Below are 14,194 nucleotides of genomic sequence, written 5' to 3' on the forward strand. Positions count from 1 at the left end.
AATTACCTCATTGCAATTTCTGAGTTTCTTACTGTAAAGGACTGAAATCTTGTTCACTTCCTTGAATTAATTTATAGTGTTAGCCATAGATTAAGTCCCATTTTTTTTTTTTTAAATTCTGTTACTTAGGCAACAGGATTTCTCCATGCCTACTTGCCTTCTGTTGCCAAGGCAACAGGGTGTAGTTGGCTGGCTGCTCTGAAACATTGGATGTTTGCAGTGTCAGAGATTACTGCAGTGAATACCTTCTTTGTGAGCATTAGAGGGTGTCTCCTGACTCCAGTTTTTATGGAGAAAGGTGGCTGAAGAGGTTTCTGACCATGCAGCTTCACTGATGTGACCAGAGGGCCCTCATGCTGTCTCAGGATCCATGATCCTTCCCTCCCAACAGCCATCTCACCATCTACTTACGGCTATTCTGTGTCTACTTCTTACTCATAATCTGGGTCTCATTTCACTTTTATTGAACGTGGGTGCTCCATCACTGTTTACCCAAAACAACCAGGCTGTGGCCAGTGTCTATCCATCAGTCTTCCTAGCCACACAAAACCAATAACAGTACTATGTAGCTGTGGGAGAGGTATTCCTTTTCTGTGGCAGTTCTAAGATGCCTGCTTATTGCTCGTTTGCCTTCATCCATCAATACAGTGTGAAGGGAAAGCTGAGACTCTGGTCCCACCTCCTCACAGAGATACCAGCTCTGCTAGCAGTGCAGTAGGTGAAAACCTTGACTAAACACAAGAGCCCAACCCCTGTCAAGTCCCCTGTCACAGCTGTCACGGTGATGAATGTTGAGAATTCTTGTTACTTTGTATGTCATTGTTGCAGTAACCTCACAGGACATGTTCTTAGTGTTGTAAGCCAAGCTTCCGATGATGTAGTTAAAGGATTTCCTTGAGAGAAAATTCTAGAGCATTATCTCTTTCATGGTTGGGATTTTAATGACAAAATAATTATCCAAGTAATTCACGCTCTTCTGACAAAATAATTACCAAACCAATTCACACTGTGCTTGCATCAATTCGGAATAAAATCTATTTTAAAAGCCATGAAATTCGGCTGTATTCTCTGCCTTACCGCTGACTGGAGTGGGTGGACTTGCAGACTAAATCTCCACTCATCACTTCAGACTCTTCAAGGCATGAGCTGTGGACCAGGTCATATTGGGTCCAAGGACAGCTAGAGGTCATGACCTTCAGTGTCCTTTCAGCCTCTAAAACACGCTTACTGTCACCAGCTTCAGGCGCTATTTGTGCCCATTTTAAAACTTTCATTAGATAGGATTTTCAATATGCTAAGTCTTCTCACCAGAAAAATATGTCTGAAACTTCTTCATGTTAAATCATCCCTGTGGCCAGCTTGAGCTATTGTGGGAATGTCATCATCTGGAATCACAACGCTCCATAGGTCATAAGCATCCTGTGTGCTCAGTCTAGAATTTCCTCAGGCTCTGTATCATTTCCACCATCTGTCCATCTATTGCTGGGCATTACCGTGGCTTCTATTCACAGTGGATATATGCCTTTTTGAAATTACAAATGACTGTCCATTCTTGCAAGTGATGATTTATCTTTGAGGAAATTAATGGTTTTTCTGCTGTACTGCACAGTAACCTTAGAAGCTCTAACACTGTGAGGATGGTTTCTTTTCATTACATGTGTGTAGTGCAGGGCCTCCAAGAAAACAGTGTGCGTGTGTGCATGTGTGCGCGCGCGTGTGTGCGCGCGCGTGTGTGTGTGTGTGTGTGATATTTATGTAAATGTTCCCCAATGCTTAATATTTTAAGATTTATTTTATTTTTAAATATGTGTATGTACTTATGTGTATCTGTGATTATATGTACCCACAGACACCAGGAGAGGGCATTGAGTCTCCTGGAACTTGGAGTTGTAGATGGGTATAAGCTGTATTATATTCTGGGAATTGAACCTGGGTCCTCTTCAAGAGCAGTATGTGCTCTTAATCACTGAGCCATCTTTCCAGCCTCCACCTCACAAAAAAGGAATCTAGAATTCTACAGAGCAGTACAAAACCTGGAGCAGCTGGGCACAGTTGCCAGATGCCAGTCCTGTGTCCTATCACATATACACTTAATAAGAATATTTAAAATAAAAGACCTTTCAGGACAACAAAATGGCCATCCAGATAGCTCAGTTTGTATGTTATCAGCCTTTCAAAGCCATACATAAACACAAATGAAAGTTTTCCACAAGTTGCATTTTAATTCACCTTTAGGTGACAAGAGCCATGGGGCGTCAGAGCCAGCAGCTCTATGGCCTGACTAAAGCAGTGAGCAGGAATGGTATGTGACACCTCCTATAGAAAGGTCTGCCATGTTTAATATGGAGATAGCTGTGCACCTGTGTTGACTTGAACAGTCAAAATGTGGCAAGTGCAATGGAGGTACAACATGTTACTTTAAATGTAAAACAGTATAAAGTATTATTCATTTAAAATATTGATATTTTGGATCTATTTGATGAAATAAAATACAAGATTAATCTCACCTTTTTTCTTTTTTTTTCTTTTTCGAGACAGAGTTTCTCTGTGTAGTCCTGGCTATCCTGGAACTCATTCTGTAGACCAGGCTGGCCTCGAACTCAGAAATCTACCTGCCTCTGCCTACCAAGTGCTAGGATTAAAGGCGTGCGCCACCACTGCCCGGCTACCTTTTTACTTTTTAAAAATGTGTCTAACTAGAAAGTTTGAAGTCAGTGGTAAAAGGAGGTAGAGAGGAGGGAAGGGAGAAGTCCTTTGTTAGCCTGAGATTCAGGGAGTTTTCTAGCATTTAAATTGGATTGGTTGGTAAATGCATACCAACTTTGTTATGCATAATAACTTAGGTACAAGCTACAGGTGAATACTGAAAATCCATGATGAAATAAAATGGTTGGAGCAAGACAACTGTCAGCCAAGCTTACTGCGAGTCCTTGCATCCAGGGTTGCTGAGCAGACTCCCGTGCTCCTCACTGGTGCTCAGTATCTACCTGCTGGGTCGTGTGGCATCATGTGACCTATTAGGGTTCAGAAAACTACTAAAAAATAGGCTTTGCATACCACTTTGAAGGGTAATAGGGAAGGGTGTTCATAATGTCCCTGATATGAATGAAGGCCACCTCTACTCACCAGAAGGCTTTGGGACTGACTTTTAAAATGATCAGACAACCTAAAATTTTGAGACAAGGAGGAAGGACGTTAACAGCAGTGGAGACTCTATGGAGGAGTAATTGTTACAATGTAAATTCATCTCCTCTCATAGAAATATATAGTGGTTAGTTTTTATTTTTCATTTCAAGGATAAATCATGAAACATACAAGACATAAAAAGTTAACATTAGTTGTTTTAATACACAAATTACAGGCAGTCCAGGTACATGGTAAGTTTGAGACTAGCCTGAGCTACATGAGACTCTACCATTCATATATATATGTATATGTATGTGTATGTGTATATATGTGTGTGTAAACATACATGCGTGTATGTGCATGTATATATGTGTGTGTGTAAATATACGTGTGTGTGTGTGTGTGTGTGTGTGTGATATCCCTGGAAGAACAAGGTGTGTCTGTTTACCATTATAAAGTCTATTCTACATTCAAAATGTTGACTTCTCTCTTAACTGAATACATAAAAATGCAATTTTCAGCAACTGTTCATCATTAGGTGGAACTGTCCTAACGGCTCCTGTCTTATTCTGTTTTCAGGGACTTCATTGGTGGGCTAGGATCAAGACCAAGACCAGGTAACTCAAGCTGATACCTCTTGTGCCTTCCCGAAAGCCAGTGTGAGTGAGCTTGTCAGTTCACCCCTCTCCCCTATTTTCTTCAGCTTTGTCACCTCTCCACCTCTGCTTGCGAAAGCACCACCCCTATGCCGAGGGCCCGCCTGAGGAAGGAGAGGACAAGTTAGTGCAGAGTGGCAGTCCCAGAACCTGCCTGCTGTGTCTCTCCACAGTCCCAAACATCATGACAGTGCTCAGCAGACCATTTTGATATTAAGTACATGACTAATGAACACAGATTGAGCTTAATGTATCCTGAATGATGCTCTAGGGGAAATTGTGACACAGCAGAATTCTGACTGACTTCCACTGCTGCAGTTCAGTGGCACCAAATGACTATTAATTACTTAAGCTATAAAGCATATCTAACTACTCCAAAAAATTGACATTTTTATATAAATATTTGAAAACTCAACCTCTCCAATGCCAGAAGGTACTTTCCTCTCCTTTTTTTGACATAGTTCTTCTTTTTTGCTCTAACACAGTTACTTTTCTAGACAGTTAGTTTTGTTTGGTTGAAATGGAACTATTAGATAATTTCTTTAAGTTAAAAATTATCCTTAGATTTTATTTTATCTGTATTACTCTGTCTGTGCTTATGCATACCTGCTCTGGTACATGCATGCAAGTCAGGGGACCACTAGGTGGTATCAGGTCTCTCCTTCCATGGCAATTCCTAGGGATTGAACTCATGTTACTGATCTTGAAGAGCAAGTGACTTTACCCACTGAGCCATCTCACCAGCCCCAAATTATGTCATGAGACATAAATATTTCTAATGATGCTGTGGGGTGATAAGGATAGTTTTCTAATTTCTAGTAAGGTCGATTGAGGAAGACCAGTGTCCAATAGTAACCCTAAAACTATCAACTCATTGTAGACAATGCTGCAGATGTGCGATAATTCTGCTTTGAACATATGAGAGAGTGTGATGCCTGAGCAACATGTTTTATTTTCATATACAGGCTATTTGGAATTATTCTTTGGTGCAATTATACTTTCACCCTTTAATTCATCATGTTTGGTCCATTTAATGCTTGCAGTGAGCATTGATAATGTGGGTGGAGTGTCAGTAATTTTAGGTCACGTCTCTCCAGCTATTAAGCTTCCTTTGAAAGTGTTATGGACAGTTTAAGGCTGTCAGAATGTCAGCATAGATACAATGCAAGATGGTTGTATTGTTAAAATTCCTGAAAGTACCACATGGACACTGGCTGCCATGCTGCTGGCCTGGCGAAGGTGAGTTAGGAGCATAAGTGTGGGTCTGAGATGATTGCTACTTTCAGCTATTTAACAGTGAGAGCAGAGCCCCTACACATGCAAGTAACCACGGGCCAGTGCAGCCATGGGCTGGTGCAGTTCATTATAGGAACTCATTTTTTTTCTGAAGGGGGAGTTAAGTTGGTATAGTTTAAGAAAATGATTTATACTGCAAATTTAGATGTGATCTCTTTATACTTTGCCTTTAAAAAATTGTTGATTTAAATATTAAAGTTTGAGCCACATGGCACTAAAACATTTTAAGTGTCAGTCAGGGAATGCTACCTCTTACTCCCAGAATGAGAGTTTCCTTTTTGCTGGTCTTGTGGAGCACACTGCTACACTGGAGGAGCAGGCTCCCCCTGTGGGCTATCCTGCCTCCAGTCTAAACTTAACTTTCCCCCATTTTAATGCTAAATTTCTTTTCTGCCTACTATAAAAGTGCTCTTGAAAGTGTGGCGGGTAAATCTGGGCCAGTGTTGGCTTAACAAGTTACATGTAGCTGGCAGCAGGCAATTTGCTCAGTCACCTCACCTGCTGGTATCATCACTCCTGGCACCTCAAGACACTCCACTTTCCACCATAGGTGCTAGTTAGGGTGTCAGTTGCAAAGTACACCAGCATGCTTAGTTATGAAGAAGACGCACACCGGAACATGTGTGAATGACTTGTGTAGTGTCTTAAGGCACGTTTTATTATTGTATTTTTTTACTTATTTAACATTAAAGCTTTCTTAGGTGGAGAGAAACATGTTAGAAATTAAACATAACATCTACAGCCTCAAATTTCCTAATTATTCTGTTAACAATGTCAGGAAAAAGAGAAGTTAGTCAGGCTCTGAGCAAGCCCCAGGAATGCATCCAGTACACAAGAATCACTCTCCTGTGTCATTCAACACAGCACAGATGGGAACTGTGAGTTTGGACTTGCATGTCTCTGTCTTATACGATCATGCAGACTGGTCCTTCTGGTGTCTGATTCCATAGTGTGATAACAGCAGAACTGAGAGCCACCCCAGTCCTGTAGAACTATGAACACCAAACTACTCCAGTAATGCTGTTAAAAGATTCTCTGCCATATCTTATCCTATTACCTAGATATAGCAATAGTATGTTATATTCCTTGGGCTGAGTAAGATGTAGTTTCCTGTCTACAGAACTGAAAACTTAGGGTTGAAGTGTTGGCAGGCATTGGCCAGGAATCAGTGTGTAAGTTATTTTAGTCACTTGAGACACCTTCTGCAGATTTTACCATGCCCAAGTGCAATTTATGCCGTTTCTCTAAGCTTTTTCAATTTGAACCATTTTTAAAATATAAAACAGTTTATATTATCTCTGTAATGGGAGCCAGCAATGTTCTTTGCTATAAATAGATGGCAGTTCTAAACATAAACAAAAATCTTAAAAAACATCTCTGTGCATATACATGCCTTTGTGTATAGTTTGTGAATGAGTTAATGTGTGTGTATCTGGGTGTGCATGCGTATGTGTGAAGGTGTGGTAGATGCCAGAGATTGAGGTCAGGGGTCTCAGTTACACTCTACCTTAGCTTTTGAGACAGGGTTTGTCACTGAACCTGGAGCTTATCCGTTTGACTAGGCCAGTGGTCAGTACATTCCAGGATGTTCCTGTCTCTACTTCCACATTGCTGGAATAGTAGAGATGCCTTTTAAGTGGTACTGGAGATTCAGGTCCCGATTAATGATCAGTGTTTTACCTGTGGAGCATATAAGCATCCAAGTCATTTTTTTCTTTTTAAATTTTTTTTAACTTTTCAATAGATTCTTCATGAATTTCACATTATGCACCCCAATCCCATTCATCTTCCTGTCTCTTCATATTCACCCTCTGGCTTTGCAACCTCTCCCTAAACCAAACCAAACCAAACCAAATCAACTAAACCAACCCAAAACCAAACCAAACCAAACCAAACCAAACCAAACCAAACAAACACCAAACCAAACCAAACCAAACCAAACCAAACCAAACCAAACCAAGCCCAACCAAGCCAAGCCAAGCCAAGCCAAGCCAACCCAACTCAACCCAACCCAACAATGTCAACAAAATCTCTCTGTGGAAGTTGCAATGTGTTCTACAGTATACCCTTTGCCCAAATATCTTTACTTGCAAATGTTTATTGCAATTAATCATTGGTCTGGTTCAAAACCTTTGGCTTTTGCTATACTATCGATATAGGATCCTCACTGGGATTCCTCTCAGATATCCTGTTGCTGTCTTGTGTCATGGAGATCCTGCATCTATGGTTCTGAAGGACAGACCCTTCATGTGCTCCAGTAGTTCATAGACAGACAGGGTAGGCCAACTCAGACCCCCTAGATCTGGGCCTGGGTGGAGGCTGAGTTGACCAGCCTGTCAGCTTTCCTGTGCCTACTCCACCAGGACCAGGTCTCTCCCTTTGCCCAGGCTAGCCACCCCCTCTCCTGTGCCCCCAGGTAGGTTCTCTTATGCCAAAATAACCAGGACCAGCTTTACTGTGCTGCTCAGGCTAGGTGCTGGGCCCATTTTCCAGAATGCAAAAAGCAGGGCCAGCTCTCTCAGTCTCATGACCTCAAGCTGGCTCACCCATACCCCAGCCACCAGGGCCAGCTCTACTTTGCTGACCAGGACTGCCAAAGTAGAGACTTAAGCATGAATGTGCTGTCAGCCAAGAGTATGGCCTGACATGGTTGCAGTGATCCTGATGGTTCCCCCCTTCTCTCAGTATTCACTTAGACAAGATTGCTAAGCTCTTAGTAAGTGACTTTAAATGACTATGGTCTATCTTTGTATTTGCTTTTTGTTCATACAAGTCAGATCTGAATAAAGTAGTCTGTGTTTTACCTGAATGTTCCACCGCCACAGTTCACATTCAGGCTGTCTTCCTGTGGGTGCCTTTAGTGGCTTACTTACCAGTTAGTTATTGGCACATGACTTTCCACCCTTTCATCTTTATTAAAAATGAGACAACATTTCTCTGTGTAGACCTGGTTGTCCTGGAACTGGCTTTGTAGAAGAGCAGGCTGGCCTGGAACTTATAGAGATCCACCTACCTCAGCCTCCCGAGTGTGGGGATTAAAGGCATGCGCCACCACCACCTACCAGTATGTTTACCTTATTTAATGACCTTCTCATAAGCTCGGCAGAGTTTAGTCCAAGTCCATGTGCTAATGCTAATGGCCTAACAATGCAATTGGCACACAATTGTGTGCTTTTCTGTATTTCCATTGAAATTCGGAGTATGTTGTTTATATCTCTCAACTCGATAATAAGCATCTTGAATAGACTTGTATGTGTATGTAAGCATACACACACACACACACACACACACACACACACACACACATACACACACTCACACACTTACTTGTGCTCTTGTGAGGACAGGCATTAGAAATGACTTATTGAGTAACCAGTGCAGGTCTATTGCTTTAACGTTCCTTGCTTCTCTTCACACCTAATTTGAAATCCAAACTCTGAAACACTCCAAACTCAGGAGCTTTAAGTGCTGACATGAACAATTTTCACCTGATCTGACATGCTGAACCCAAGTCAGTGAATATGTGCAAAATCACAGTCAGGTTGTATGTATCTTATGTGTAGACAAACTATTGTGTATTTAGACTACATATGAACTGTAAATGAAATTTGGATTCAGACTTTAGTCCTACTCCCAAGATAACTCATCATGTGTGTACCAATATGGCCAAATGTGAAACAGTCTAATCTTCAAAGCATTTCTCTTCAAAATACTTCAGATGAAGGCTTCTTACCAGAATTTTTCTATTAGGCTTGAGACTTGGGTGGGAGAGGGAGGGACAAGCTTGCTTTACCAGTGATGACTTGCTTCCTAGCTCTTCATGTCCAGGAAACACTGAGCAAGGTATGCCAGGTCCCAGGAGGATGCCGCCTGTTGATGACGATATTTTTAATAATTTTTCTATATTTTATTTTTAATTATGTGTATGTGTGCATGTTTAGTGTGGGGGTATGTGTGCATGAATGTAGGTGTCAACAGAGGCCAGAGGTATCAGATCCACTGGATCTAGAGTTAGAGGTAGTTATGAGCTTTCTGACATGGATTCTTGGAACTGAACTTGGATTCTCTGCAAGAACAGAAAGAGCTCTTAATCACTGGGTCACCTCTCCGCGCCCCCCCCCCCCCCCCCCCCCCCCCGTTTCTGTATCTTTGAATTCAATAGTCAGGGAGTAATGATCTTGTGTGGACTCAAAGATGCTTTTTAAAAGTCTCTGCTGGGCTTTATTGAGATATCCTTGTCAATGCAATTAATATACATTTCTTTACCTTAGCCTCAGGCTGAATCTTTGGACAATGGCAAAAAGCAGCCATTTTCTTTACCACAATGCCATAAAAAACCAGTCTCTATGCTGAAATCTCTTGGGCTGTGTCTGCACAGTTCAAATCAGTCTCAGCAGCAGTCTTCTGTGTTCCTACTAAAACTGTTCATTAAGCCCTACTTAAAGCATTCTATGGTTTTCTAAATCCAAAGTCCCCAAATCCACATTCTCCCAAACAAAAACATGGTCAGGCATATCACAGCAATACCCCAGTCCCTGGTACCAACTTCTGTCTTAGTTAGGATTTTACTGCTGTGAAGAGACACCATGACCAAGGGAACTCTTATAAAGGACAACATTTAATTGGGGCTGGCTTATAGGTTCAGAAGTCCAGTCCATTATTATTAAGGCTGGAGCATGGCAGCATCTAGGCAGGCATGGTGCAGGAAGAGCTGAGACTTCTACATCTTCATCTGATGGTTGCTAGGAGAAGACTGGCTTCCAGGAACCTAGGATGAGGGTATTAAAGCTCATACCCACGGTGACACACCTATTTCAACAAGGCCACACCTCCTAATAGTGCCCTTTTCTGAGCTGAGAGCATATGCAAACCATCATACCCATGTAGTAAAACAGAGGTTGAATGGTTTTTTGTTTGTTTGTTTGTTTACAGATTCAGGAGGCAAACCAAGATCAAACAACGGTAAATGTCATTCTCTGAGGATGACACTGCAGCAGCCATCTTGGCTCTGGCTGTCTGCAGACAGCTGCCATATGTTGTAGGTTCCCCCTAAGGTGTGCATGGCATCAGCCTCCTGCAGTTTCCTCCTTTTTACTGTGCTCCTGCTTCGGATGAGGAAGCAAGAGCTCAGCAGCCTGCTTTGCCTGAAAGCGTGCTGCTGGTACCTAGAAGAGAAAACACTCAATCCCCAGGCCTCTGCCTGCAGCTCTCCGCCTTCCTCACTGTCTATGTGGCTCCTGCCTTCCTCTCCTGATGAGCACTGACTGTATCTTTCATGGCACTGCCAAACCAGGCCAGAACTGGCTGACAATGTCATTTGTGAAACTCGTATTCTGCTTGGAGGCCTCCAGTCACTTGTGCCCTCCATCGTGCCAGAGCTATGTCCCATTCTAGTAGAGACCTCCTCATTCCTTACAGTCCTCACAGCATGTCCACACCTGGCCCCATTCCTGGCCAGTCTTCCAGAGCACTATTTCCCCTTGTTCTGGAGGCCCTGTCTCCTCTACTGCTATGTTGTCCGCCGTCTCAGAGTTTCTGATTCGTGGCTGGAAGAACTCAGAAAATAACTGGTTGATATTTTACCCCGGCTGTTAGAATAGGGTGCTTTCTTTTTTGTTACTCTTCTGTTTTTAGTAGGAAAACTATAAAGAATTATAAAGTTAAAATTCTAAATCTTTATTTTATTATTTTAAAAGATTTATTTATTTTTTATGTATATGAGTACACTGCAGCTGTCTTCAGACACACACCAGAAGAGGGCATTGGATGCCTATTACAGATGGTTGTGAGCCACCATGTGGTTGCTGGGATTTGAACTCAGGACCTCTGGAAGAGCAGTCAGTGCTCTTAAACACTGAGCCATTTTTCTAGCCCCCCTAAATCTTTATTTTATTAAGAATAATTTCATTACATTTTTAAATTTTAAGACCAAACAATGTATGTATAATATTATGCTGTTAGAAATACATTGGCACCATATTATAGATGATTGTCCTTACATATTCCTTCTTTTTTCTCTCTCTCTCTCTAAATGTGTGTGTCTGTGGGATGGTGTATGTGGGAGGTACAGTGTATGTGTGTGGTATGGATGATGGGTTGTGTGTGTGTTGTGTGTGTGTGTTATGTATGTGTTGTGTGTATTGTGTATGTGATGTGTGTGTGCATTGTGTTTTGTGTATGGTGTGTATGTATTGTGCATGTGGTGTGCATGTGGTATGTGTATGTGGTGTGGTACATGTGTGTGTATATGTTCTGTGTGTTGTGTATGTGTGGTATGGTGTAGTACATGTGTATGATATGATGTGTGTATGTGGTGTGGTGTGTAGTATGTGGGTGAGGTATAATGTGTGTGTGCATGTGTGGGTGGTTTGTATGTGGTGTGTGTGTGGTTTGTGTTTAGTGTGTGCTGTGTGTGTGTGTGTGTGTGCATCCAGAGCCTTAATTATTCATTGGTGTTTCAGGCAAACTTCTTTTATAAAATATCCTCATTTGTAAGAAGGATATTAAAGAATAGTCCAGGGATGATGGGAAAAGAAAGGGAGAACAGTGACCGTGGATAATAAAGGGACATACTATCACCTTAGACAAACATGGCATGTCATACTGACCTGACATGTGCAATTAATATGTATTTATTAAAAAGCTGAAAACATTTGGATACATCTTTCAGTGCTTAAGAAGTGCAGAATTGACAGGGAGTTAATCTGAAAATGTATTAAGAAAAATTATTCAAAATGAGATAACATGATATGACTGGGATTGCCATGATCTCGGTTTCCTAATTAGTAAATAAGGAGAAATAAGAGAATATTTTTACTTGGTTTTTAAATTGCTATAGTTTGCCTAAGGGCTAAGTTGCACTTTACTGTAGGGGGATTCAGCAAAGCTGAGTGTCATGACAGATGAAGAAAATTGCCTCCCAGACTGCAGTTATCTATGGACTGACGTTGTCTGGGAAATCCTCTGTTTGCAAGTGTTAGATGAGGATTCCTTGAACACTAGACTCATTTTGAAATTTCCTTTGTTTCCTAAAGCCAACTCATGCCACAGGACAGTATCTGTGACAGACATCCTTCTCCCCCATAGTGTGACAGCAACAGGTATTCAGAGATTTCTGGCAGGGTGTGGAACTTAGAATCACCTTATTCTATATGTTAGTAGTAAGAAGTATCTTTGAATCAAGGATAAGTAACAGATCAAGTAGAAATATATAATACTTTTAACACAAAAGTCAACGGGAGAATTCAGGATATTCAAAGAACATTTGCAAATAAATAAAAATATAAGCAATTATCCAACAGCAATGACAAAAAAAAAAAAACCCTAATAATTTCACTAACTAGCCTTCAAAACTACAAAGTTGGAAAACATATAGATTGATGTACTTAGAATTTGAAAGTATGTAGTGTTGATCTGGGTATGGAAAAATACATTTACTTCTGGTCTGAGTGTGAAATAATTCAGTCCCTTTAGGAGACATTTGTTTCAATGAGAAATGAGTACGTCTTTGGCCTTGGCTCCTCAGTGAGACATGGACTATAGCATCATTGACAGCCAAGAGAAATTGATGGCAGCTGAGGTCCTCGCCAGACAAAACTTAGTAAGCAAAGCCTGGGGCGCACAGGCAAACCACAGCTTCCTCCACTGTCGTATGGAATGAGCCGGAACTGCTCTATCCATAATGCACTGAAAGACAACCCCTGAACCCTACCAACAGTGTCTGGGACATAATGTGTCACTGTTTAGCTGAAAAGGAGGTGGAGGGGAAAGAAGAGGAGAAAATGAATGAGAAATGAAATTTCATATATACACATATACATAAATATGTACACATATAAACACACACACACACACACACATTCTTTTTTATGGTTTTACCTTTCAAACTCTGTTGGAAGTTGCCCTCAGAGAGCAGTAGACTGTTGTTGACTGAACAGCCTCTTGCTGCGTGTGGCATACTCCGCAGGCTCCAGTACTGTTCCAGGCCATTGCGTTCATTTTTCACAGTGCTGCTCATAACCTATTAAACTGATGTCAGGGCTCAGAGATAGTTTGAAAGTTACTATTGGGAGTTACTTGTGCATGCGTGTAAAATAGATATTGTATGAGGCAGAAAGGTAACACACACAGCTAATGTTAGCAGTTATTTCTGAGCGACTGGCCCCGAGCCTCATCTATAATAATGTTTTTGTGTGTTTGTTTGCTTGATTTAACATTTATTTTTAAGAAAGCAACCAATCAAAGCTATTTGCAAAAGTTAAGAACTTCCTAGAACTGAGGAGCAGTGGTTGGATAGAGTTAAAACCCAGTTTTTTTTTTTTTGAAGTTAAAAGTGCATGTATGTTGAACAGTAGACATTCTGGCTACCTCCTTGTTTTTGTGTTTAGGGCCACAGATTAGCATGTTTGTGGTAGAGTCAAGTCTGTGGTACCCATTCAAATTGCTGTCACAAGCCTAAAAGTGCTCAGCCATGCTGTAAGCCTTTAGCTGGAAATCGTGGTGAACGAGCCAACATGAAGGTGACACAAACCCGAGGCTTCCAGTTTCCTGCTGCCAGCTGGAACTTAGTACTTCTTACTGGAACTTAGTACTGTCTTTAGGTGGGAACTTAGAACTGTTACACTGTCCTGTCTTCAGGGGGAAACTTAGTGCCATTACACAGTCCTGTCTTCAGGGAATTTAGACAGAGGTCTGCCCTTTAGGGGGTCTTTGGGTGGGGAGCACAGAAGCAGAAGTTAGGGCTACTGTTCCCCAGGCTGGTGCACACTGTAGGGAGCAGCCAGCATTGCTGCTCTCCTCTGAGCTCTTGTGATTTGATTTCTCAGCTTTTCACCCCAAGGGTAATTTATTAAATCACATCTTAATGATCCAATAATTGATGCTTATGAGGAGATTTCAAAAGAGACAGAGCCTTTACATCTAAACAAGAAATTAGCCTCAGATGGTACAGAGCTGGGTTATTTTATTGTGTTAAATTTCCAAATAAGTACATAGAGCTATCCATAAAGAAAATCTTCATATTTTTACTTTCCCCTTTGTTTTGTTTCTGAAATGGATAATTTCATGTTTTTAAATAGCCACATAAAATTCTCCTTAAATGTTTTGAAAATAAACCA

General features: G+C 41.3%; 1 protein-coding gene across 4 annotated transcripts in view; it reads left to right on the plus strand.

Moving 5' to 3' along the window:
- Nek10 (NIMA related kinase 10) overlaps positions 1-14,194 on the plus strand; it is a 176,329-nt gene that overhangs the window by 134,171 nt on the left and 27,964 nt on the right. For 3 of the 4 annotated variants that reach the window (XM_076931584.1, XM_076931586.1, XM_076931587.1), the window contains 2 exons: positions 3,706-3,743; positions 10,011-10,040. In XM_076931584.1, the coding sequence (XP_076787699.1) occupies positions 3,706-3,743; positions 10,011-10,040 (68 nt within the window). The remainder of the gene's footprint in view (positions 1-3,705; positions 3,744-10,010; positions 10,041-14,194) is intronic. The other variant, XM_076931585.1, reaches the window with a different exon arrangement.

This window comes from Arvicanthis niloticus, chromosome 3 (genome assembly GCF_011762505.2).
Source record: "Arvicanthis niloticus isolate mArvNil1 chromosome 3, mArvNil1.pat.X, whole genome shotgun sequence".
Lineage (NCBI taxonomy): Eukaryota > Metazoa > Chordata > Mammalia > Rodentia > Muridae > Arvicanthis > Arvicanthis niloticus.